At 46.9% G+C, this 24845-nt stretch overlaps 1 protein-coding gene across 1 annotated transcript in view; it reads left to right on the top strand.

Annotated features, from left to right (window-relative positions):
* EEPD1 (endonuclease/exonuclease/phosphatase family domain containing 1) overlaps positions 1-20525 on the top strand; it is a 68805-nt gene extending 48280 nt beyond the window's left edge. The window contains exons 3-7 of the mRNA XM_075495598.1: positions 9186-9296; positions 12665-12799; positions 14094-14226; positions 19760-19954; positions 20063-20525. Of these exons, the coding sequence (XP_075351713.1) occupies positions 9186-9296; positions 12665-12799; positions 14094-14226; positions 19760-19954; positions 20063-20262 (774 nt within the window). The 3' untranslated portion in view covers positions 20263-20525. The remainder of the gene's footprint in view (positions 1-9185; positions 9297-12664; positions 12800-14093; positions 14227-19759; positions 19955-20062) is intronic.
* Positions 20526-24845: the final 4320 nt, after the last annotated feature.

Raw genomic sequence — 24845 nt, 5'->3', positions numbered from 1 at the left:
GGTTTTATTTATTCTTCTTTTGTATTAGCACTTTTGTATTAGCACTCTGCCTCTTCTTCCTCTGGCTGAAGGCAATGTGCAGGTAAGGAGATTCCGATCCTGGCAAATCGATACAGCTCACTGGTCGGTTGGTTTGTTTGTTTGTTTGTTTTTAATTGGTGAACAAGAAACTATTTCTTATCACTTTTGGGTCTCATGTTTCATAGGATGACTTTCTATTTGCTTTCCATATTAAGGGCTAGGTTCTGATAAACTGATTTTCATCTCATGTAGTCCCGGTGGTTACTGGGTGAGTAAGGTTGTACTCACGGTAATACGGTTTTACACCACACCGCAGAAATCGATTCCTGAGTCTCATGTTTCATGAGAAAAGAATCAGCCCAGGGATTAAAAAAACAAAAACAAAAAACTAAAAAAACAAAAACAAACAACAGGTTCCCAGGAAGCCACTGACTCCTAGTTGCCCGGTGCCTTATATCTAGTTCAAACGAGCAGGCAGCGTAGGTCTCCTGTATCTGCTGCACGGTCCATGGCTGTGCAGAGTGGTGGCCGTCACGGGTCAAAACGAAGTGCGTGCGCTCTGGGTGAACGTGCGATAGCTCACTCTGTGCAAGACTTGGATCCCGCTGTGTCGGTCACTGCTTGAAGCAGTAGCTGTAGTTAGACGCTTATAGTAGTATTTCTAAAATATCTGATGCCACATTGCTCTAATAATCTCAATGATACCTTCCCTAAGCATACACCCGTGTTCCCAGAGAGGTGTATTGCTGGTGGCAGAAGCGGCAGCAAAATGAAACTTGTCTTCTTCCTTTGGAAATAATGAGTTGGGGAAAAAAAACTTGGAAAAGCACGAGAGTATTTACAGCAGACAACATGGTAGTAAGTAAATAATTCAGTCATGGGGTGGCTGAGATTTTAGCACAGCTAACCAGTTGAGCAGACTGTTTTATGACAATGTAGGGAAGGTGTTTGAAATCAACCACTCATCTCTCGTAAAAGCAGCTTGATGAAAAAGATAGCCTCATAGTCGTGAGGGCTTCTTTTTAGTCTTCTTTATATCACATCAGTTCCCTTAGCATGCCATCATTGCTGCTAATGATTATACTGCCTACTTATGCAGAGTAAAACACTCTCTTGGAAAGGCTTCAAGAATAAATTGCAAAGATTTGTGACCATCCTTGACAAATTCTTGAGCCTTAATTCCTGTATTATGTTTAAAAATAAAAAAAGTCCTTAAGGGTAAGAAAAGAAGTTGTCAGAAAATGTCTTCTGCAAAATGAGTCTGTCCTATGAAGTACAAGGAAAAAGCTCAGCTTGTGAATGGAAACATGAGAAATTAAGAACCCATGAAACTTCGCCTACACAGAGGTCGGCAAATATGGGTGCTGTCTTCCACAGGGAAAAGGCAGCATAAATTTCCACCAAGCATATGTGAAGACACCTTCCCATTAAATGGCAAACTGCCTGAAAGATGTTACATATCCCATTTTGACAATAGGTAGTTGAGCATCCTGTAATTCTTCAATAGTGGCCCCAGCACTTGAAATGTGTTAGGAGAGTTACTGCATTGCCTCTTTCAGTTGTTGTTTCACTGCTCTGCACCAAAGGTTTCCGTGTCTTCCTTTTGAAGATCTATAAAAAGATGCTGTTTATATAAATAACCACGTTTGTTTAGGATGAAGGTAGGAGAACATGCCAGTGAATGATCTGCATTGTTGTCCCGGGAACGCTATGATTAAAGGCGAGCAGAGAACTGGTTTTATCGGCTACAGTCTGGTTTTTTAATCATATATTCAAAGATAAAGAATGTAATTTCCTCTCAGATATTACAAAGAATTAAGCAGTTGGGTGACTGCGGCGAGCTATAATTCGTCTGGGAGGGCAGTGTGGAAACTCACTGCTAAATTTTTCCAAAATAAGGACTTGAAAAGGAAGGCAAATAACTTGGGAGTGCAAACTTAGGCTCCTACCACTCCCCAACCAATCCTGTAAAGCCTGACTTAAAAAAAAAAAAAATCTGATCTGATTCAAACAGGTTCATATATGGAAACAAATCATAGCACGCTTTTGATAATTGAGATAATGTTAAGCTTATCAGCATAATTATTTCCCGCACATTCATGAAGTACAATGGGTGAGTAACACAGCAGCAGCAGGGGAGAGGCGCGTGTCCAGCTGGATTCACATCCACAGGCTGGTTCAAAACAGGGCCAGCCTCATGAAGGGGCTCAGATACCTGACGCAGGAAACGATGCCTGCCGTTTGAAAAACTTTCCAAGCCTGCCAAGCATCATTTAGCTGCTACCTAGCCCCAGGGGTGCCTAAATGACAGAGTCCTCTGATGCTTTGCTTGCACGCTTCTCAGGTAAGCAGAGCGGTGCCTCTCTGCAGACCCAGGATTACCCCCCTCTGAAGCAGGCAGAGCGGACTTGGACAACTTAGTTTCTCGCCTATGCATAGTTGGGCTTCAAAAATGAGCCTTCCTCATCCTATCTCCTCTGAGGAGCTCGGTCCCAGAAGTATCCTTTTTTAAGTACTAAGCTTAAAAGTGGCCTTTGCGGCAAAGCTGGAAGTTCAGGTTGCCACGTGGCTCCTGGGCAGCGAGGCTGCAGTATGGCAAATGTTTCCTCTCCGGTCCATAACGTGGTGCCTGGAGCACTCATTCAGGAGCTGAGAATCTGATCCCCAGAGGAAGGAAATCCTTCCTCCGTGGTGTCTGTCTGAATTACTGGGATGCAATTTAAGAAGCAGAAGCAGCACATTTTGCAGGAAAAAATGAGTCCTGCTTGAGTTGATGAAAAAGCCATAGGTGCCTGCCTTCAGATGGACCAGGACTTGGGACTCCAATGCACGTGCACGTTATCACAACAAAAGAGCTCTGTATGTCCGTAGCGTGCAAAGGCACGTAGAGGTGATGACTGTGCCTATGGGTGCTGTATTATTTCTGAAGAAAGACACTGGTTGAGGATTTGGCTGTGCTGAAGGGTTCTGCCTCGATTTTGCAGCTCGCAATGAGTTTATAGAGCTCTTTGAAGGATGTGTTAGATAATGTTTGTGAAGAACGTGGAGGATGGCAAGGATTTATTCGGTCATCACTCTGGATGTTTTGGTTTAGCTCTAGGAACAACAAACCAGTACGTAAAGCATGGGACGGTTTTGCCCCAGGCCTTGATGACCCAGAGCAAGCAGGACACGCTAGCATGGCAGAAGGGGCAGATAAGCTCTCCAGGAGTAATTCTGTGGCTGCTGCATTTCCAGTAGATGGGTTCCTTATCTTTTTTTTCTTTTTTATATCCTAGAATTTTTCTCCTAACATTTATAGATTTTTTTATTATTTCTTCACCTCTAACTTCATTGTAGAATTATGTACAATTATGTACAAGAGGGAGAAGTAGAAAACTTTTTCCAACACAAATGTATAGATATGGCTGAGACTGAAGCTGATTCCCTGGTGGGGGTTGTTCTCCTTTGAAAGCACTCATAATTATCTGTCTATCAGACGCCCATCCGCCTGCCAAGTTTTATTTGCCTTTGTGTAATATCAATACTTGAACAACACAAGCAATAAATATTATGCAATCTTTAATGAAGTCTTCCTAGAAGGGACTAGTTGAATGGGCATGTGAAAAGTGTTATATCTTAACGTAGGGCCACCCCGACTTTCCCTCGTGTTATTTATATGGTTCCTCTGAACAGAGTTTGTGAGCGCATCCCCCAGCGCCAGTGGATGCATCTGTTTCTTGTGTGTGTATTTTTTGGCTACTTTTGCAAACAGGAAAGGGATACACTTGAGGGCAAGGCAAACAAGCAACGAAGGCCTGAGACAACACTGTTGTCAGTGGGAAACGGGATCCAATGTTGAGTCTCTGTTTCAGGCGTTAGCCGTAATAACGCTTCCCTCCCTGCTGTTACCTTTGGTTTTGGGAGAATCCCGATGCTCTTCTGCGTCCCCTTCCTTAGTTGCTCCTGCCCGTGGGAGGCGGAGGTAGCGTTGTCCGGCTGCAGAAGCGTGCTGGGCATCCTGGCCCCGCTGTGCCTTGCATCCCCTCTTGACTTGCCTTGCGCCGCCACGTGTGGCTGCACCGGGACGACGGCCCTGAAGCCTTTGACCTTTCCTTACCCCTACCTCAACACCCCGCTCAGTAAAATACAACACCCACAAATCTCTCCACCCCCTAACTCGGCCTCTTCCTCCTCGCAAACGTGATCTAACAAAACACTCTTCTTCCTCAGGAGCATCGGTGTCGCATCAGGATGCTTTACTTGAAGACCAAAGGTGTTGATTTCAAGTTCTCGGAAATATTTGTAACTTTTCTGGTCCCAGCTTTCTGGGTCAGGCTTCGTTAGGGGGCACCAACTGTAGCTGTGTCCTGTACACGGTAGATTGGATTAGGATTACAGGTATTCAAGTCTGCTTTTTCAATTGGAAATAAAAGTACAGTCCACTCGCTTGAGTAAAGAAAAGAAAGGATAACGTGCATTTAATTCCAGGAACGTGATTTTTAGCTTATACAATACCCAGTGATGGAGCAGGGAAGGCATATATATATATATATTAAAGGATGGATTAAAAAAGAGCAGTGCCAGATGGTCTCATGAAGTCACTGCCAACTTTGTTGTATCTTCTATCAGAAATATATTAGATCATGTTTCACGATGGGATTTTTATTGGAGAGGGTTGGGGGGGCTTCTCCTCAAGCGCCACTGCACAATTTACAAGGTATATCTTAGAGGTCTTCTGTTTACCCTCTCCTGAAGCACTAAGTCCATCCCTGGGAGATGCTCTGTAGCACAGAACAGCCCTTACCCTGCTGTTTTCCAGCCCACGACCTGCAGATTCCTGCGGTCCATGAACTACTACTAAGACATCCCTCAAAAGTAACAGGAAAGTGAGCCCACTACCAGAAGACTTAAATTTTTCATGCACAGGTGCAGATTCCTACTTCAAGATTTATCCAGGATCTGCAATTTGAAAAAAGGGGGTGAATTTTGACGTGATAATATAGTCTAGCATCTTCTTTTGCTGGTCAGGGTCTCTCACACTTGAACTCCAAGTCTCTTTCACCATGACGACGTCAAATCTTTACTAATATGACACCTCAACATAGCTGAAATGTTAAGGAATTGGTAGAAGTTTCGTACGCATCTCCAGTACTCATTAAAGCTGCTCCCTCTAGTGCCTGTTAAAAATAAAGGAACTGTGTACATGCGACAGTTAGAAATGGAATATTTATTCCCCAGCTCTCATCTCTCCCCTTGGTTAAGAGGAACCAAAATCCCTTTTGCTTTGATGGAGTTGTTGTCTACCTTTACTGCAGTGCCCTTTTTGGCCTGAAAGCTTCTGTGGTAGTTAACCGAAACGGACAGTTAATTGCTTTGAGTGCCTTTCTAAAGTTCAGGTGATGATTACTGCACCCAGACGTACCGTGCCGTAACAACAGGCTCACCCTGGAAGCTCCTCCTCACTGTGCCTTCTCTCCTTGCCCTCTCCGCAGCCTCCCCTCTGACTCCAGGTCTGAAATGAAAGCGTCCTCCAAAGAGGAATCCCTGGCTAATAAGAAATGTGTAATTTATTAAGCCCTAAGACATCGTTTTCCTGGGTCACATTTAGTTTCGTCAGGGTTTAGGAGTAGCGCACCCTCTTGTCGAGCAAAAGATGCTCACCTCAAGGGAGGTCGCTGGCTCAGCGTGGTCCCCAGTGCTGGTATTACAGGAGAAACACTTGACAGGCAAAGATGTTCAGCACGGAGTGGTGTCATCTGGAAAAGATGACCCTGCTGTGCCTGGTTTGGGGCTGGCTACACAAATAGCACCCCAAAAGAAAACAAAGATTAACCAGGGCATCCTGAACAAGAGGTGGTGAGATCTGCTCGTGGGCTACTGCAGGGTGCTCGCTGGCAGCTCTCCTAGTGTGCAGAGTTACTGCGCTGGAAGAGATCTAACTTAATGCACAATTTAGATGCTCTTGCTGGCAGTGTCTTGGGGAGGCAGGCAGGCGTGTTAGGAGTCTGTAACTCCCCTGTGATCTCCAGCACGTGCCAGCCCAGCATATGTTCTTCTCCCTGCTCCCAAATTAGTCCAAGACCCCTTGCCTTCCCCTCTCCAGTCCTTCCTCAAATGTGTGTTTCCCCAGCTTCTTCCAGCTGCCCTCTGGTCTTTTCCAGTGTCAGTCATAAGCTCGTGCCTGTACCCGTCTCTGCTTCTGGAGGGGCTGGGAGCACCAGGCACCGGCTCCTTATCAGGGTGGACAAAGAGCAATTACTTCTCTGGATCCTCCCTTCTTGGGAAAATGACGTGTTGCTGGTGAGCAAAGGCAACGGGGCTTGTCCCAGTTCCTGGGGTGGTGGCCCTTGTTGGCGCCTTGCATGCCAAATGGGGGCAATGGGCAAGTGCCTGGCACAACGGGTGTTGACCTCTCAAGAGCGCAGGCTGCTCTTTGCCTGGAGCGTGCCTGGAGCTGCCATGTTCCTGCTCCCTGGCAGCACTGCCTATCCCACAAAAACCAGCACCCAGCTACAAGAGAGACCATGGCGGCATGGGTGCGATACCGGGCATCCTTGTAAATAAGCCCTGGTGCTGTTGGTATTATGGTATGTGTGTGAGTTTTGACTCACTATGTGTAGGATTTAATGAAGCAGCTGATTGAATTTCAGGAAACTTGCAGCCTGAAAGAATCTAGAGAAAAACAAAACTAGAACTTTTTTGCTTAGGAGGATTTTGGAAAAAAAAAAAAAAGTTGTTCTGATTGACTGAGATTTTAATTCTGATTTTTCTTTACCACTTGAAGAACTGCTCCTCAAAGGGATTGGCGTAGCTCTAACTTAGTTTTGCAAAGGAGGAAAGGCATTTTTTTCATTCCCAATGTGGGCTAGGAGCTTGTCTGTATATTTTACTGTATGAGGGAAAGCGTAATGTTGTTTGACGTTGGGTTTTGTGGGCAGAACAACATGATTTGAGAAATGCCCTTCTCACTTCAGCAAAAAAACATGACCTAAGCAAGCATGCTGTCACAGCTTCAAAATCTGTGTGCCTGTAAGCCCTGGAAAATGGGCACAGATTGAAGTCAGCTGCTGTAGGCCGCTGACTGTAGTTCATTGCTGCAACCGTACCCAGAAGGGGCTGATGGCTTTTTTCTGAACAAACCGTGAAATCTTATTTGTCATCTTTTTGTTTGAGCAAAGTTAAATCAAGGCCTTATATTTAGAGGAAACAAAATACTCAAACTAGTCGACTGCAGATGTTCTTTTTGCTAAAGTGATGGTTTCTGTAGGATTTATTCAGCCCTGTCATATACTTTGTGCTGGCTGGACTTTCTAGGCAGCTGCAACGCAGAGATAAGTTAACTCTTTTGTCGTTACAGTTGAACTCCTAATTTCAACAAACTTTTTTTGCTGATTTAAGTTATTTAAATGTTAGAAAACTCATTCACCAAATGCACGCTGTTTAAAGTCATCAGAATGACATCAGGAATGAATAATTGTTGCTGCAGTGATTTATTGTGTTTATTAGGGTAGCACCTGGTGATCACTTCAGAGCAGAGCTCTGTTCCCAGGCCGTGCAAACACCGTTCAGTAAATCAGCCCAGCCCTAGCACTGCCTGAAGGTATATAATGGACAATAACGCGGTATGTTAATCTTGAATAAGAAGCCCCAGCCAATCTCTTCATTTCAGAAAACTGTTTTAAAAGGTGTGCCAAATATTTTTGCTTCGGGTGTGCAACCGAAATGACTCTCAGCCTTCCAAGGCAAAAAAGGGTTGCTGGGTTGTGTATATCTGAGAAGTCAATGCTTACAGCTTCAGCCTCCAGGATGCTGAACTTGCAGACAAGGCAGTTAGTGAAAGAGCAGGGTTTGTTTTTAATTTTTGTCCCAAAAGATAAAATAAACGTGAGAATAGTTGTCCCGTGATTTTGCCGATACCCACGTAGGAAACACTTACATCTGTGCAGTTTATCACTGTAGCTCTTCGAAGTGTGTTTGGCGTATCCCACTGCAAAGAGTCACTGTGTACAGGAGGTTATTGTTTGCCTTGAAAATCCTTCTTCGTTAAATTGCTGCTGGACTTGGAGGGGCATTCTGGATACAAGATTTTGTCTGACGATAGTCTCACTGTGAAAACCTCTGCATTTCAACGCAGTTTCTCCAGTGTCAGATATAACAAAATGATGCACGTTGAAAGTCCCCATTGCTCTTTTGCAGCAATTACTTTCCACTAGCCCCCTTCCCTGCAGCCAGAGCTGCTGCGCGGAGGCCCTTCTGTGTGGCCGGGCGTTCGGCTGCCTCCTCTCCCTGCCAGCCTCCAGCCCACCTGCCCGGACCTGACATCAGCTTTGCACGGGGCTGGAGCTCCTTCTATTAAGCTTTATTTTGAAACCCCTGGCAAAAAGTATTCCGTATCATCCACGTCAAGGGGTTTCAGATTCCAGATTTTCCAAGGCATAGTTTGGGGTTTGGTTTTGTTTTGTTTTGTTTTAATTTAAATCTCAAGATGTTACCCAGGTGGACTTGGGGGCTTTCCAGGGTCTCCACAGTTCCAGCATCCCTGATCTGTTGGGCATTAGGGCACAGCCTCTTTAGCTCTGACCGTATGCTTGAACACGTAAAGGTGTCTGAGTGCTGTGGCTGCACAGCAGTGTCCAGGAGGACTAACGCCTGCGGGGAGCAGCAGAAGGATCTGCCGCGCGTGCAAGTCTGCAGCCGCTCCCTTCGTGCACGGGGAGCCTCAAGCACGTGTCCCTGGCGTAAAGTCAGAGGAGCCCTAACCCCAAAACGCCAGCTACTGAGGTGGTCTATACCCTTCCTCTCCTGTTGTGCCCGTGGCCTCGGTGTTCAAGCCCCCTCGGTGCTTCCTGCCCCCCGGGAGGATTTGGAGGCGGCACAGAGGAAACCCCTTTCCGGTCAAACAAGGAGCTTTGGAGGAAAAAAAAGAGTCTGAAGGGGAAACGTTCTACTCACAGCATTTGCACTGAGCTGTTTTAATTTTTATTTCTCTCCGAATAATGTCCAGTCGGGGGTGAGTCAGCCTGGGATGTGGCCCAGACCACCTCCTTTGCAAGCCTTCAGGGAGGGCAGTGCTCCATGGTGTCTCTTACCAATGCCTCGCTAAATGCGTTATTTTGCAATTTTTTTAAAACCCTACAAAGCTGATCTTTTTTTTTTTTTTCTTCTCTTTCCTCTCTGTCTAGTTTTGTATGGAGCTGAACCAGCCGACGCTGCCAAACATCCGCAAATGGAAGGGCCCTAGAGGATGTTGGAAGGGTGTTGTTTCCGAAAAACCCTCGGGCCAGCTACACAAGGTACATTAATCCCTAAGTCTGAACTTTGGCTTTGCTTTTTTTGTCCCCTCTAAGCAAGGACATATTTTGAATCTGTTTAAGGCAAACCGTTTTGCAAATCTTTTTTGGCAAGGTTTGCATCTCTTGTTTTTTAAGCTGACTCTTCCTATAGCTTTCAATTCAACTGTGGGATTGATTTTTTTGGAAGAATCGTTTTCCTCAGCCTGTGGCACACTTGTAAGGAGGAAGGTGTGTGTGCTTGGGGGAGGTATGGTGGATAAAAACAGTAGAGAAATATAGAGGAAAGGCTACACATTAGGACAAGGAAAGAGTCCTTGGTTTTGCCCCTGGCAGGCTGAATTTCAGTACTTCTGAATTTTTTTGCGCTAGTCAGCTGAGGTTGTTCCCCAGCACAGCAGTGGCTGGCATTCAGAAGAGCTCCCCATTTTCCTAGTTTGCAAGTGAAGACCCCGCAGAGGGGCTGTGCAGCCTGCCGTCCTCATCTGGAAGAGGAGCTTATCTCGCGCGTTCCCCAAAGTGCTCTGCGCTGGTGTTTAAAATGCTATGGACTCCGTCGGAACTCAGCACCGTGCTACACTGCGCTTTTCCCTGCAGCACCTTATGCCGTGGGAATATCTGTATGTACCGCAGTGAGGTACTAATTTATAAGGTGGTGACAGCTGCACCTGCTACCCTTGACAGTATTCAAGGTATAGCTATATTGGACTGGACACCACTAATGGTGCCCAAAAGCAGCCTCTCCCAAGGGAAATCTCTCTTTTTTCCCTTTAAGGGTGCTAATGAGATTTCAGAGCAAGGTCCTCCTCGGGCTCAAGCCTGTTGTGGCTGAACAAGATCATTCTCATGATGCAGATATTGCAGCATGGCTGTTGTTGTGGCGTGGAAGCAAGAAGCGAGATCTGTCGTGTAATGAATGGTGCCTAGCAGTACATCAGGCTGTCTTCATCTATACTGAGCACTTTCATTATTAAAGATGTGGCTGCAGTTGTGTCCCGTAATCACGCTGCTTAGAATCCACGTTTCCTTAATCTGGCTTTTCCAAATCAAGTTGTATCACTGGTCACACCTGAGGCTGTTGTTGGACTCTGATGTTTTGGGAGGTGCAGCAACTTTTGCTGCCCTTCTGAGTAAAACAGAAGAATGGCAACTAACAGGAGAGAAAAAAAAAACGAACCAAAACCCACCACCTGAGCAGCACAAGGACTGGACTCTGCCTACCACTAGAAAGACACAGAGGGTCTGAATGTGTCCAAGGTTTAACGCAATTCACACTTAATTCTGATGCAGAGTGCAGATCCCCTTCAGGACATTTTTATTTCTGGCTGGAGTTTTCCTTTGGGATCTCTTGTTAGACCAGGTCATTAAAACACTGAATTTTAAAAGTTGTTGAAGTTGTTCCCTCTGCTTTTTCCTTTTTTCCAAGAATGATTAATAATTGTCTCAGAGTTTCTATGTTAAATCCAGAGTCTTTAGTCTATTTTTTCCTGAGCTGTATTTCCAAAGATAACACTGAAAGTTTTGACAATGGGCTGAGTAATTAAAAATCATCATCTACCTTGTTTTACTGGTGAGGACGTAAGGATGAATGGTTCACAAAATTATGGGAAAAGTCTGTGGCCAAGCTAAGAATAGAAATGGTATCTACTGACTCTTCCTTTTAGCTGCTTTAACAGAAACCTGCCTGTGCTGGAGAACCCTCCACTAAGCCAAAAAGTCTACTCTACCCCTCGGGTTAGTTAATGGGTGCGTCAGGTTTGAACATTGTGTACACAAGTGCAATACAGTGAAGTAAGGCAGTGTAACCCTGAGCGTATAGCATCTTCGGCACAAGCTGATCTCGGGATGCTCTATAGGGCTAAATAATGCAAAATGGTGGATGGTGCTTCAGGCTCGTGCTTCCACACGCCCCGGGCATTTGGTCTTCAACCGAGCAATGACTTTTGACCACCATGTTGATGTGAAATCTGGAGCCAGGGAATAGTGAACAGCCGTTGACAGCAGTTTTATTCTTCCACATCTTTTCCTAGAGCAGTTTTCAGACCTTAGACTTCTGACTGGTGGAATAATTTTGTCAGTATTTTAAAGGTGAGTTATCTAAAGGAGCTACCAAAGGATTTTAGGCAAGCTTAATACTTTCTTTCAAGGCTCACGGGAAGTCAGCAGAGCAGATAACACTTTTTTATTGCAGCTGAAATGGAAAAAGCTCTTCCTTGCGATTGATTTAACGACAATTTGCTAAGGGAAGCGGGTTTGAATGATACCAAGGAAAATGGTGTCTGGGTGATGGGAGGAGAGGCTGACAGGCTTTGAATTAGATACCGCTGCTGGTGCGACCAGGGTGGGAAAGCTGGTGCAACCAGCTTTCTGAAAATGCCAATTCCACGTCCTGAATTAATCAAAAAAACCCAGGCAGGATGATAGAAACATAGCTAAAAGGAGCGGAGAGCTGAGTGTGAAACATTCAAGCTGCAAAAGAGACAGAGAAGATTGACAGGGCTGAGAGGTCTAGACCAGATTTCATGCCAAGAGACTCAAGGAGCCTGGATATTTTTAGCTTGCGGGCGACAGAAATCTGTGAGATGGCATACGGCGTGGGGAGAAGGAACAACTGTGCACAGCATCATCTCCCGCAGCCCTAGCAGCCGCCCAGTGAGACCATGATGCACAGAGCTCAGGGTCAGACAAACAATCCTTATTTTCCTATGGATAATGAACTGCCTCGTTATTGACCACGCTCGGAAGAATCCGATGCCTTGCCTGGACTAGGAGGAAACGAGGACCGTATCAGCCCAAACACGTGCACGAGAGGCGGCATCTTTATCTTTCACCCCTGTGGTGGTCCTGAACGTGCTCCACCTGTATAAGATAAAACAGCTTATTAAATCGTTGGCCGGACCAAGCAGTGCTCAGGTTACCTGGGTGTCCGATAGCCAGCGTACAGACGCGAGGGGCTGCGGGTAGCAGAGCAATACGCGTTTCAAACTCGGCACGCTCCGTTTTCAGCCAAGTCAGTGGGGCTGCCCGGGGAGCGTTCCTCCCGCATCTGGTGGGGCTTTTGGTTGGGGTGAGATAAAGAAGCATTTCCACCCGTTCTCTTTATCTCCTACTGGTAGCCTAGGATGCTGTTTCTCCTTTACGCTTGTGCACAGCGAGTTGGGCTTCCTGCCCTCCGCAGGCACCAAGCCCGGATATAAACCTGCATCGTCTTTTACCGCCTCTGCATATTTTGGGAGTGACGTACACCACTGCCAACAGAAAGGGTGGTATTCAAACTTGCAGGTGAAAGTTTCATCTAGGGGGCTGCATCTGGGCAGAATGTTTTGGGTTTACCTTCTTACTGCTAGCTTTTCTCTTTTTTTGAATTCCAGGGAGTTGAATATTCTGGCTTCCTCTGGGATACAACAGCTGGCATTGAACTGAAAGATGCCTCATCTCAGGAGAGTGCACAGACTAATGGCAATGGGAAGCACTCATATCCTCACCCGTATCTTGCACATTTCAAGGTAACTGCCGTTGCGCCAACCTACCCTTGCGGAGTTTAGCTTTTATTAAAAAAAAAGTGGGTAAGATGGAAAGAGACACAGTCTTCTAACAGATAAAAATTTGCGTGAGGCTCTAACCCATCTCATCACTTCAGCACTGCCTCATGGCTTGATTATAGAAAGGTGCTTAGTGGGCCTTAATACGTATGGCAGATCACCAGAGTCCGTCCTTTCCCTTGGTCCTGTGGGAGCAAACCCTGCTGCAAGGGAGCATTTGGGCACGTGAGGGTCAGTGGGTCTTCAGTAGCATCCACGGCCACTGAGAGCGTGCCAGAAGTCACCAGTCACCTTGTTCTGCTTTTACCAAATTAACACAGCAAGGACAAGGTGCGTATCCAGCAGCAGCCAGCCACAGGGCTGGGATTCTTGTGAGTGGAGAGGGGTAAGTGTAGGCAGAATGGAGACAGATAGATACATGGAGAGATATATATATATAGAAGGCACAGTGCTCCTGAGAGACTCGGGCTGATCTATCTTATGTTGCTGGCATAGTGCAGAGTTTCCATTTTAAAGCTTTTTCACTAGGCTGAACCCATCTAAAAGAACATCCTGCATTTTGGAGACTGTTCTCGTACATATGCTTGAGTGAACATACAAGCACAGAGAGCCCATCTCTGCACAGGATGTGATGGAGGGGTCCAGTTGAGGGAACTCGACATCTCTGGTAATGCTTTGAGAGAAGCATTAATAAAATAATTATGAATAAATTACTACGAATAATTAATATTAATTAATCATGTAAATAGGTCAGTTTTGAGAGTAAGTATTACTTGTGCCAAGTGAGTCCCAGAAGGTAAGCAGAAGATTGCAGGGAGCCAACAGCTCCTTTCAAGGTACGTTAAGTTTCCTGGTTAGTCTCTGTGACGGGCCAGGGCTAATCACAAGAGAGCAGTAATTAGCCCATGTAATGACCATGACATTATTTGTAGCTTATTAACAACTGGTTTTGCATAAACTGATTTTCATAAGCAGACGGCTTCTTTCTGCAACCGTGGCAGAAAGAAGCTGTTTGCTTATGCAAACCAGTTTCCCCAGAACCGAGAGGGTATCAGGTTATTGCAAACGAAGCTGCAAAACACCTTCCCCCTCTCCCTCCCCAAACCAAGGCAAACCAAAACACACCACATACATAGCAAAGTGAGTCCTAGTCACGCAGATTTACTGCCGAAAGCACTGGGAACAGGCGCGCGGTTTTGCTTTGTGGCCTTCCATGCCCTGTCTGCATGGCATTGATTTCTCCTCCTTCCTCTGCCAGGTTGGGATGAATGATCTAACGCTGGTTAACCTTCATCTGGCCTTGTCGTCCTCGGCAGGAGAGAATACTGGGAAGAACCACGACAGCCACAAACTGGCAGCCTTTGCACAGACTTTGCAGGAGACTCTGAAAGGTAGGGCAGTTTTTTTCCTGCCAGCTATCACATGCATGCTGGCCAGTTTATCTAATCGAAAGGAATTTAAAAAAAAAAGGAAAATCTGTCTCAGTGCAAGTTTCACAAATACCTTCATCAGCCTCACAACTGTCTTTACCAGTATTTGTATTTGAATGATGGATAGCGTGGCAAATGTGCTTTTCCCTCGCTCATTGTCTTATAGTCTTTCCTAATTAACTCAGCACAGGGGATCCTTCTGGCTTTGACACCATTTTTTCAAATGAAGTTCCTTCTGATTTTATGCTAGTGTAAGAGCAAGTTCAGCCAAAAAAAAAGAAAAGACACCAGGGTTAAGACCCTATTTTAAGTGTTTTGTGGAAATGACACCTACCTGATATCAGAACAAAGCTTAATGGCTTTTTTCCAAAAGAAATAGATTCTATATATTTACTTTTGGGATAATTGGAAGCACTTTGGAAAACCCAATGCAAATCAGGAGATGGCTGCTAATAAGAAAAGAGACCAAATCCTGCTTTGGTACCTGGGCGTAATATGCAGGATAATTTTCTTGATTTCAAATAAGTTGCTCTGGTTTTACACCAGGATGAGGGACACCAGAATTTAGATCTGAACTTGAGCAATGTAATAGGCAGCTGAATTTCTTTACCTCATTTCTGAGAATTTGCTTCTTACTTTGAAGCTTGCAAATTAAATTCAATTTCCTACAAAGCAGAACAGCACATTTCAGATTCTAAATGTTGCTGATCTTGTTATAGGAATAGAAAAATCTAGCCCTTCATTTACTGCTTGACAAAGATGCAAAAGGGTTACAAGGTTTATATGCGTGATGATTTTCAGCTTGGCCCAGTTTAGCAACGTTGGTCACTTGGAAGCATTAATATCCCTCTTGTATACACAAGAGGTATTTGCAGCTTTTATGCGTGTTCTATTGTTTTTCCTTTTGAGCTGCAAGAAGTCAGAGCTATTTTTAAGTGCTACTGATTTAAGTACTTGCCCATGTACCTTGAAACTGGAAAGGAGGAAGGTAAACAAAAGGATCGTTTGTTTAATCCCCAAAGGCTGAACTGAGACAGATAAATGTGTAGCTCTTCCGAAGTCAACCGAGTTGCATTTCCACTGCATCTAAATTTAGACTGTTGGCATTAGGGCTTCTCTTTATTTCATGTTTTTATTTTCATATGGTGGGCACGTTACTGGAGCATGCTTGTTCTTGGCTTAGTCTTTCACAAAAGGAGAGATTCAGATTCCTCCAAACGTGTGGGATGCAGGTCTTGTTTCCTAAACAAATGGTAGTACACACGTGTCACTTTGAAGTACTGAATTACCCTGCCAAAATCAATGTCATGCTTAAAATTACCGCCATCTTTCAATTTCTTCCAAATCAATCCATAAAATAAGGGTAATAAGAACTGATTTTTCTGTGAGTACTGCAGTAAATTTGAGTTTCTGCTCCCATTTTGCTAACAGACGCCTACTCTGTTATCTTTCATTCTTACGAAGAGGCACGTGAGCATCTGAGGACATTTGGTTACTATCCACAGCCTCCTGTAATGCAGAGCCCTAGTGTCCCCATATTTCTCCCATCAGACCAGTGGGTCCTGGTTCCTTTTCCCCCCTCTTTCTTTCCCTTCAGCAGTAGCAGAGAGTCACGGCGGCTGTTGGCTGCTCATAGCTAACTCTTTGCAGCAGCCCTTCTGCCTTCTCTCAAGAACTCCACCAGTTCGTCTTCAGTGTGGTGACCACAGGCAGGACATAGATGCTACCCTGGATGTACTGGTAGTGCTTGGACCCAGGGACCAGGGTGTTGGCTTAGCCATCTTCTCCCATCTGGCTTGGCCATATTCCAGGGGCTACCCATGCATCAGGCACTAGGCTTAGAAGACCTTTGAGCAGCGGTAGTGAGCCTCTTAGCAGCTGAGGTACCATCACATCCTTCTCATCCTCTGCTTCTCACTCTCTCCAGGAAGGATTTGGGGGTTTAAGGGTTCATGAGGGGACTCATTCGGGGCATGGGAAAGTCAGGGAGAGTGTCCTGCTCCCACCAAAGAGGTGTCTCTTTGGACTGCCACAAAGCAAAGGAGGGTTTCCCGGTTCCTGCAGGAAAGCAGATTTCAACACTGCAGACCTTCTGCAGGCACTGGAAGGCCCTCAGCTGACTGCGTTGGCACACCGGTGCTCAGCCGCTGCGGCACAGGGCTGAGTTAAGGCAGCGCTTTGCTTTGCTGGCCGAGAGCCACCCGCAGACGCTGCTAAAAGTCACTGGTGCTTCAGTGAATTTGCAGATGCATTTGCAAACAGACTGGACTTTTTCCTCACCTGAAGAGTTCTCTGTTGACAAGGGCAGGGTTGCTTTCAGCCCGATGGGTCTGAATGTGTGTGGCAGCACCCCTGAGAGGTAATGGGACGTGCGCCTGTCTGCTACGGGCTGTAGGCCACCACGTCCCACCAGATGGAGGCTCTGGGTCCTTGTGGGACAGTATAGTCTGTGGGAGGGACCTCTGCAGCAAAAGATGGGTTGGTAAGGGAGCGCTTGCTGCTCTGTCCTGCCGGAGGAGGAGGAGGAGGAGGACCAGCTTGCATCAGCTGAGGAGCCTCTGGCTCAGGCTGCTGCCCAGTCCTGAGGAGGAGGAGGAGGAGGAGGAGGAGGAGGAGGAATGAGCCCTGCCAGTCTCAAACTCTTGTTGCCTCCAAAAGAGGAAAATCCCACCACAGCACCAGTAGCATTGTCTCGATTTTCTTTTTTCCCCTATCTGATTGTAACTGTGGACATCGTGACTGCCGTTGTCAGTCAGTTATCATGCCTCGTTATGGGCAACGGCATGAATTCTTCTAGACCCTTGGCTAAGTTTGGCCGAGAGCCGTTGGGGCTGATCCGTGAGACGCCTGAGAGCTGCAGCTGCTGCATGGCGGCTCTGCTCCCTGCCTCGGCTGAGGGACCCAGGGGTGACCGATTAGACGTGGTCACACACCCAGGAGGATCCCGGCAGGTTTGCTTCTTTCCCTGCTTGACGTCTGTCGGGAGCTGCAGCAGGCAGGCGAGGCACGAAGCCGCTGTGCGTGGCGTTGCTGTCACAGGAGCTGGCAGAGGCAGGAGCAGGGCTGAGAGTGAGCCAGGACAAGGGGAAATGAAGTTGGTGGTTATCTAGAAAATCGGTGTTGCCTGCTTTTCCTGCTTAGCGCAGAGCTGCCCAGCCTTTTCCCTGGTCATTTGTAATCATGGGGAGCCCCAGAAGCTTCTGTGAGAGGGGACCAGAAGCAATCCTTTCCCTCCCCGATGGCAAATTGGGTTTCGGCTTCTTTAACACACCCCAGCCTGTTCCGTCTGTCAACTTTACGCTGCATTTTGATTTTATGCTTAGTTATTCTGCATGCAGAAACTTAAGTGGGTGAAGAATACAGTGACTCCCTCCCTGTGCACGCAGCAGGCTGACTTCTTACCTCATTCGGAGCACACGGTTAGGTGCTGGGTCTTTTAGGCTCTGCTCTTCTAAACTGTCCAGAATGGAGCAGTCAGTTAAAATTTTCACTTGTGATAATGTTTTTTTCATAGGTTTTTCATGCAAGGGAAATAGGCTTGAGGGTTTGCGAAAAGAAGTGAGAGTACTTTAAGAATAGAATAGAATATATTTTGTGCGGGATCAAGATACTGCTGTTAAGATGCCTGCCTCTCTGTCATTTTTAAACACACACCCCCCCCCAAAGGATGTGCTCCGAAGGTTTCTGTAATGGCCTTTCCCCACTTATACAGCTGAGCTGAAAGCATGGAAGGAGCCGAGTGCTGCCTCGGCCATTAAGCAAGCATTAGTCCTGAAGGACCCAGACGGCACAGTCGCATTTGAGGCTTCCTGGTCCTGCCGAGTGAGAGATCTTGGGTTTTTTGCGATAGGATGCATGCAAAACCACCGGCTCCCAGCAAGCGCTATCGTCCCATTACACAAGAACTGATTTTCTTTTGGGTTCTGATGGAGCTTAAAATAGCTCGGGTTCAGGTTTGGGTTTTTTGTTTCTTTTAAAGGTGGGAAGGCCACTGTCACAATACTGTAGAATAATATTTAAACCTCCTGTCATTTCCAATATGATTTGCGACTTGCAAAGGGTAGAGGAGCCACAAATAGTTTCACTATTGTTTCATCGCCTCTCTGCATCTTAGCAAGCAGCATGTTTTGAATTACTTGGTTTTGTAAGTCATACGCTATCAATCTCGCTTCTCTCCAGCCCTTTCCCAATACGTCTGTCAAGCAGTGCAAGACAGGAGTGGAACAGATTTTGTTGCTTAACTTGCGCTCCCTCTCCTGGCTAGCTACTTCTACAGCAACAGCACGAAACAAGGAGGTTTCTCTGTGAGCACCAGGCGTGGTAAAGCGATCCAGCTGTCCATCCCTTCTCCCTCCACACTTCAACCCCAGGAAGGAAAGGGCTTACAGAATAGTAAGCATAGTTCTCGTCCCTGAAGTCAGATTTGGGATAATTTTTGGTGCATTTGTGCCTCCTTTTAGCATCTTCCTCCTTCTCCAGGACCCAGCTGTAACGCAGCAACATCTTTGATCAGCTATCAGCATTCTTGAGTTTGTCTTACCAGACATTTCTGGCAGTGGTTTGAGATGGGCACCGGGACATGCGCATTGTCCTTGTACCCCAGTGCACAGCTGGGGTGTCTCCATCTGCAGCTGTGGAGCTAGGAGAGCACACATTGTGGATATGAAATTGGGTCCAGAGTTTCCTTTCTCACTTCATTAGGGCTGGAAATAAAATGGAACTGAGGCCATTTTCTATTCACAGGAAGACAGGATTTTTTGACGAGCATTTCAAGTCATTCCCTTCGTTTCTTTGAAAATTCAGCCCTAGACAAAGTCTAAGACATCCCAAGTTCAGCAGTATCCCTTCAGTCGGCCAGGCAAAGGGCAGTTGCTGTAGTCAGGGAGTGTCCGTGTGGTTTGTGAACTCACCTTCTGCCATCAGGCTTGCAGGCTGCTCCTTGGGCTTGTTCTTTGGGATTTCTTAAATGCAGAGGGTTACAACGAGCACTGCGCTTTTGGGACTCTGGTATATACCAGCATAAGGCTGCGTCTTCCTGGGATCCTCACAAAAATTGTCCTTGAGTCTTACAGCAAATCTATAAAAAAACAGTGTCAGGACTAGTTAAACCTGATATGTGTTTCTTGCAGGAAAAGAAAAAAATAAGCTTATAAAGCTACAGCTTTCTAAAAACCTCTAAGACCAGAACTGCTTGTCTTTGAGTTTGTCACTATCAGTGAGTAGCAAGCAAAGGACACCAATATAAATGAGATGATATTTAAAAACAAGCATGAAATGTGTACTGGCTGTTTTTTATTGTCATGAGGAGAATGGCCATGAGTAAATAGCCAGTGAAAAAGGTTTTAAACAGCATTTCTTTCGGGAGTTCAGAGTAAAGTCAGCTTTGCTACTCAGTATTTGTATTTTTCCTCCTCCCATTCATCCTCTCTCCCTCTTGTATTTAAGCGATGGATGTCCATTCCTCCCATTCATTTCTGTTTTTCCTGTTTTCTAGGAGAAAAAGACGTGATCATCCTCGGAGATTTTAACCAGGCCCCGGACAGCAGCGACCACGACATCCTGAGGAAGGAGAAGTTCTATCACCTGGTGCCTTCCAGCACCTTCACCAACATAAGCACAAAGAACCCACAAGGGTCCAAGTCGCTGGATAACATCTGGATCAGTCGCAGCTTGAAAAAGGTTTTCACAGGTAGAGTTGCTTTTTAGTGAGGTCATGTAACCTTTAGTTAGGTTAGCGGCGTGTGTCAAATTTGGGCAATATTACTTATCTTCTTCTCCGTGATTCTTTTTCATGCAGGCCACTGGGCTGTTGTGCGAGAAGGTCTTACAAACCCATGGATCCCCGATAACTGGTCCTGGGGTGGGGTGGCTTCGGACCACTGCCCCGTGCTTGCTGAATTTTACCTGGAAAAGGACTGGAACAGGAAGGAGGTGACGCGGAACGGGAACGGGGTGACGGTTGAACGCAACGACTCCCACGCTAAGCACGAACGATGACGTGAACTTGAGGGTGCCTCTTCTGCTCCCCAGTGAGCGGCCGAAGGCTCTGCGCGCTCGCAGCTCAGAGCAGGACTGCCTCCCCCTCTTCCTCCTTCCCGCTCTCCTCCCCGCGCCTAGAAAAAGCGTCAGCACTTGATTTTGGTGGCCCTGGCTTTGTGCCCCTCCTGGACAGTTGTGGGGTGTCTCACAGCAGCGGAGCAATCTGCAACTTTTTCTGGGGACACGGTGGACATTTCCACGCCTGGAGATTTGGATGAGAATTGTACAGAAAATAAAGTGTACTTTTAATACTGTACTGGATCTTTGCTAAAATGCAGCCGAGCAGGGCTTTGCTGTGAGGGTGAGGGGGAGTGATGGTTATTTTCCTTTGCCTCCTTGTAAATTGAGGGAGTAAGAGAGGCCCCAAAAAGAGGGACACTGTGGAAACTCTTGGCCAGTCGCAAATGCCGTTCAGCACTTGCAAAAGCTACTGGAGCTGGTCCCTACGTGACCTGAAATGAGGCCTGAGTGGTCCCTCCAGCTCAGCCTGGAGAGGCACCGTTCCTCCGCAGCCCCATGTGGATGTGGGCACCACTCGTCCTTCCCTTCCTCTCTCCTTATGCTCCTGGCAGGGTGCATTTTGCCCCAGAAGGGCTTCCTGGAGCTTGGCTTTGGCTTTTTGTTTGGCGCGCAGCATTCAGCGTTGTTTTTTTCCTGCACGCTAGCCTTCAGGAGCTGGGAAACCACTGACTTGTCCCTCTGCAGAACCTAGCCCATTTCTCCAGTGCCCTTTGCTTTGCTCCCTGTTGAGGATCTTGCAGGAACAACCCTTGTCCTCTGGCCCTGCCATGGCATCAAAGAGGAGATGTAGCTCTGAGTCTTTGTCTAGGAGTCGGTGTTCTGAGCAGGGCTCTGCCGCGGGGAGAAATAGGTCATACATCGGTGGGAGGTCTATGGATGAGCCCACATTCACACGATCACTGCAAAGGCTGATGCACGTGTTGCACCGACCTCTGCCCATTAATTTTTTAGGGGTTTTCAGTTTTTCCCTCTGGAAGAAGGAGTACGGTTGGACTTGATGATCTTAAAGGTCTTTTCCAACCTATATGATTCTGTGATTCTGTGAAGACCAGGCAGTTATGCATCACTTTCCTGAGCTTCATTGCTGCATAAGCCTGGTCCAGGCACCACAACAGGGAGTCTAAATACAGTGTATGGTCAGCGTGTATATGGCAGGGATGGGGTCTGCTTCTAAGGAGGTTTGTTTCTGTGCGTGTCCTGGGTGGGGAGGGCTTCAGTCAGCAAGCTGCCACGACAGCACTGGAGATGGAGCATTAAATTTGCCACCTACATAACATTATTCAAGTAGCAATTAATAAACAGTGACCTAGAATGGAAACATATAAGGACCGGAAAAAGCAATTCAGCATCTGCAAAAGAAATAGGTTGAGTGTGAAAGGTGCTGAGCTGCCCAGTAGCCCAGCGCCTTCTGCTCCGGCTCCAGATGACCACACAGCACATTTTGCTGCTGAGTGGAAAGGAAAGCTCTCTGGCACAACTCATTGGGCTATAAAGGGGAAACTACTCCTGGCAGCAGTGCCACACCACAGGAGATGTTGTAACTGAGGGGTTTACAGCAAACCAATATAATATTCCCATAGCACTTTCATTAGTTTAACTTTCTCAAATACTGTCTCATTTCAGGTAGCAACAACTGAGTAAATTCACATGCAAACACACACGGTTGAATAGTTCAGTTTTTCTGACTATATGCAAAACTAAAACCGGAGCAAGGTGGAATAGCCTGGAAGCTGAAGGATGGTTAAGTGGTTCACTTTCAAGTGGCTAAGTCAATGATTAAGAGCTCAGAGCATCAGACCAAAAATGCATCTTTACTTGCTCAGCATTCCCTGTTGAAAATGAAAGGTGCAAGCGTTTGGCCCAGGTCATTAAAGAAGCCATCGGGAGAGCTTGGCTCCAGCTTTCGTTCTGGATCCTTACTGCTGCTTTGTCCTTTTCCAGCAGGCATTATTTTGCTGCCCCCCCTCTTAATTTGCGCAGCACCAAATCCCCCAAGCAACTCTCACTGGACCACTGCAATCTGTAGGTGAGGGTGCAATAGAGTTGCCTGAGTCAAATGAATATCACATGAGGTGAGCGGCAGTGACATCCCCAAGAACACGCTCTCTCTCTTGTACCAACTAGTGTTTGGTAGTGTTTCCCTGCTATAGACGTGTTTGGAGGCTGAGATGACTTCACAGCTTTAGAAATAAAAGTTGAAAGGGCCAGACCACATTTAATCTGCTGTGCGTGTAAATAAACACAGAGGCACCGAAGCCTGGAGAAGCATCTGCAGTCTCTTGTGCGGGTGGTGGTCTGCAAGCAGCAGCGCTCGCAGTCGCAGGAGGGGCCCTTGCTTTGGCTGATGAGTTGCCAATTAGCCCGGGCTGCTGGTGGGGGAAGTGAGCTGAGCCACCCTCATAACCCACGTGTGAGCTGTAGGGAAGGTTAATGAGGCTGCTCTGTAGCCCAGAGGTTGCTCAGCCCAGCCCAGCCCACTGGGAGCTCTGGGAAGGTAATTATTTGGTGAGTAATTGGAGTAAGATGGCTCCTAGAGGATCAGAGGGAGGAGGATAGAGGAGTCTGATACCTACAGGTGGATCTCTGCCTTGCATGGAGCATCAGTACGAGGTACGTGCCTGGTTACTTCATGTTGGGAATCAGCAGTGCCTGACCGTCTTGATCTTTTCACTGGTTTTAAAAAGCTTGCTTTGCTTTTTGTGTGCCACGTCCTTGGAGGATGATGAGGTGATTGTGAGTCTGTTGGATTTTGGAGTTCCTGAGAGCATTTGTCATGTTACGGTGGTTCAGAAGCTGAAGTGGTGGCCGGCTTCCTCCTGCGATTGTGGGAGCAAACCTGAATAGCAATTTTATTTCAAGATGCTTATAGCAGAAGCGAGGCTAGCTCAGCTTTCTGTAGCTGTATTGCCCTGGCAGCACCAAGGGAAGCAGCAACGATGGAGGCGGCACAGAAACAGTGAGCCTTTCTTGCAAAAGGCCCGATACAGGCTCTACACCTTGCATGTTTTGGGCTCCCCTCAGGAGCCCAAATTCTGTGAGGCTGGGTCCTGCCTCATAAGTAATGTCACCAGCGGCTACAGACCGATTTGGTCCAGGTTTATTTTTTTAATTAAGTATAGTCACTTCTGGAAGGCAATTCAGCTCACCTGTGTGCAGCAAGGGGTGGTGGAGCAATTCCCTGCCTACTGCACGTGGAGCCTGGCCGCTTTCTTAGAACCAAGCACTACCTCTTGTCTCCTCCCGACCGACACGTGCCAGCCCCAGACCTCCCCTGGCCGGGTGATGTGGTGACAGCTGATGCAGAGCCCGTGGTCCCTGCGGTGGCTGTGGCTGGGGAGATCCCACAGCGGTGGCTTCTGCAGGGGACCTCTGGTCTCCTCCTGGCAGCCTCTGGGAGGTGGCTCCTGGTGGGGCATGGTTGAGTTTTCAAGTTGTTTCTACCTTTTAGCACCTGCTGGAATAAAAGCTTAAAGCAGCTCGCCGAGGCTGAGGGAGGCACGTCTCCTGTTTGGCCTCTCCTCTTTGCTCCCTGCGGCGAAGGCTTTTAAAATATCCACAGCCAAATTATTCTCCTTTCCTATTTTCTCTGACCTATTTGCTCTGACCTGTTTGCTTCAGGGCAAAGCCTCTGCTTTGTCTTGTGGGCTTGTTAGGAGGATTTATTTGGCAAATGTCCATTTGGTCACTTGGCTTTGCAGTATTGTTGCACCAAGCAGTGCTGCAAATGATCTAAAAAAAGGAGTTGCGATACAGGAGGAGTATTTTGGAAAGCTGCTAAAAACCTCTGAGGGGCAAACACGACTAAGTTACTGCCCTGGAAATGAACTTCCAAGAATGAGGTCGTGGCAGCAGCAGGTTGAATGAATCCTGGTGCAGGAGGGGTGGAAGCTTGGTCCCACAAGGTAGCCAGCCCTGGTCTTGGCACTCGAGAGCCCTTGTGGGAATCGGTGCTCAGCGTTCCTAGGAAAGGACAGAAGAGGGTCAGCCCAGGGGATTTCAAGGTTTTCCTAGACATCTAAATGCCGTGTTTTGAGAATGAGTTGATTTATGGTTTTAAAACTGGTGTCTTGAAGGAGCATGCTCACCACAGGCAGGAGCCGGACGCGATGGGAAGCAGAGCTCCCAGGGCAGCAGCTGCTGTTCCCTGGAGGCACTTCAGGTCATACGTTCAAGCACTCAGAAATTGGATGGAAATGTCCCATATTTAGGTTATGAGCTTTTCCTTAGCTGCAGGAAGCAAGGCAAAGTCACACAGGCGTTTCCTGGCCTTTGACTTTCCAGATTTCACACAGATTTCATACAGAGTTTCTAGATGGGAAAAACTTCTTAGGAGGCTTGCGTTCATTTGTTTTTGCAAAGCAAAATGCAGAGTTCTCCCCCGTGCGAGGAGTCCCCTTGACTGTGAAGCAGGGCTTCCATGGGAAACATAGCCTGCAGCAGCTTTTTTCATCCTCAGAAGAGGTGCAGCAGCGACTCTTTGTGAATCCGCCTCTCTTGGGGCATGACTGAAGTGCCTTGCC

This window comes from Mycteria americana, chromosome 2 (assembly GCF_035582795.1).
Source record: "Mycteria americana isolate JAX WOST 10 ecotype Jacksonville Zoo and Gardens chromosome 2, USCA_MyAme_1.0, whole genome shotgun sequence".
NCBI lineage: Eukaryota > Metazoa > Chordata > Aves > Ciconiiformes > Ciconiidae > Mycteria > Mycteria americana.
The sequence above is the reverse complement of the archived record's forward strand: the minus strand, read 5'-3'. Positions and strand labels throughout refer to the sequence as shown.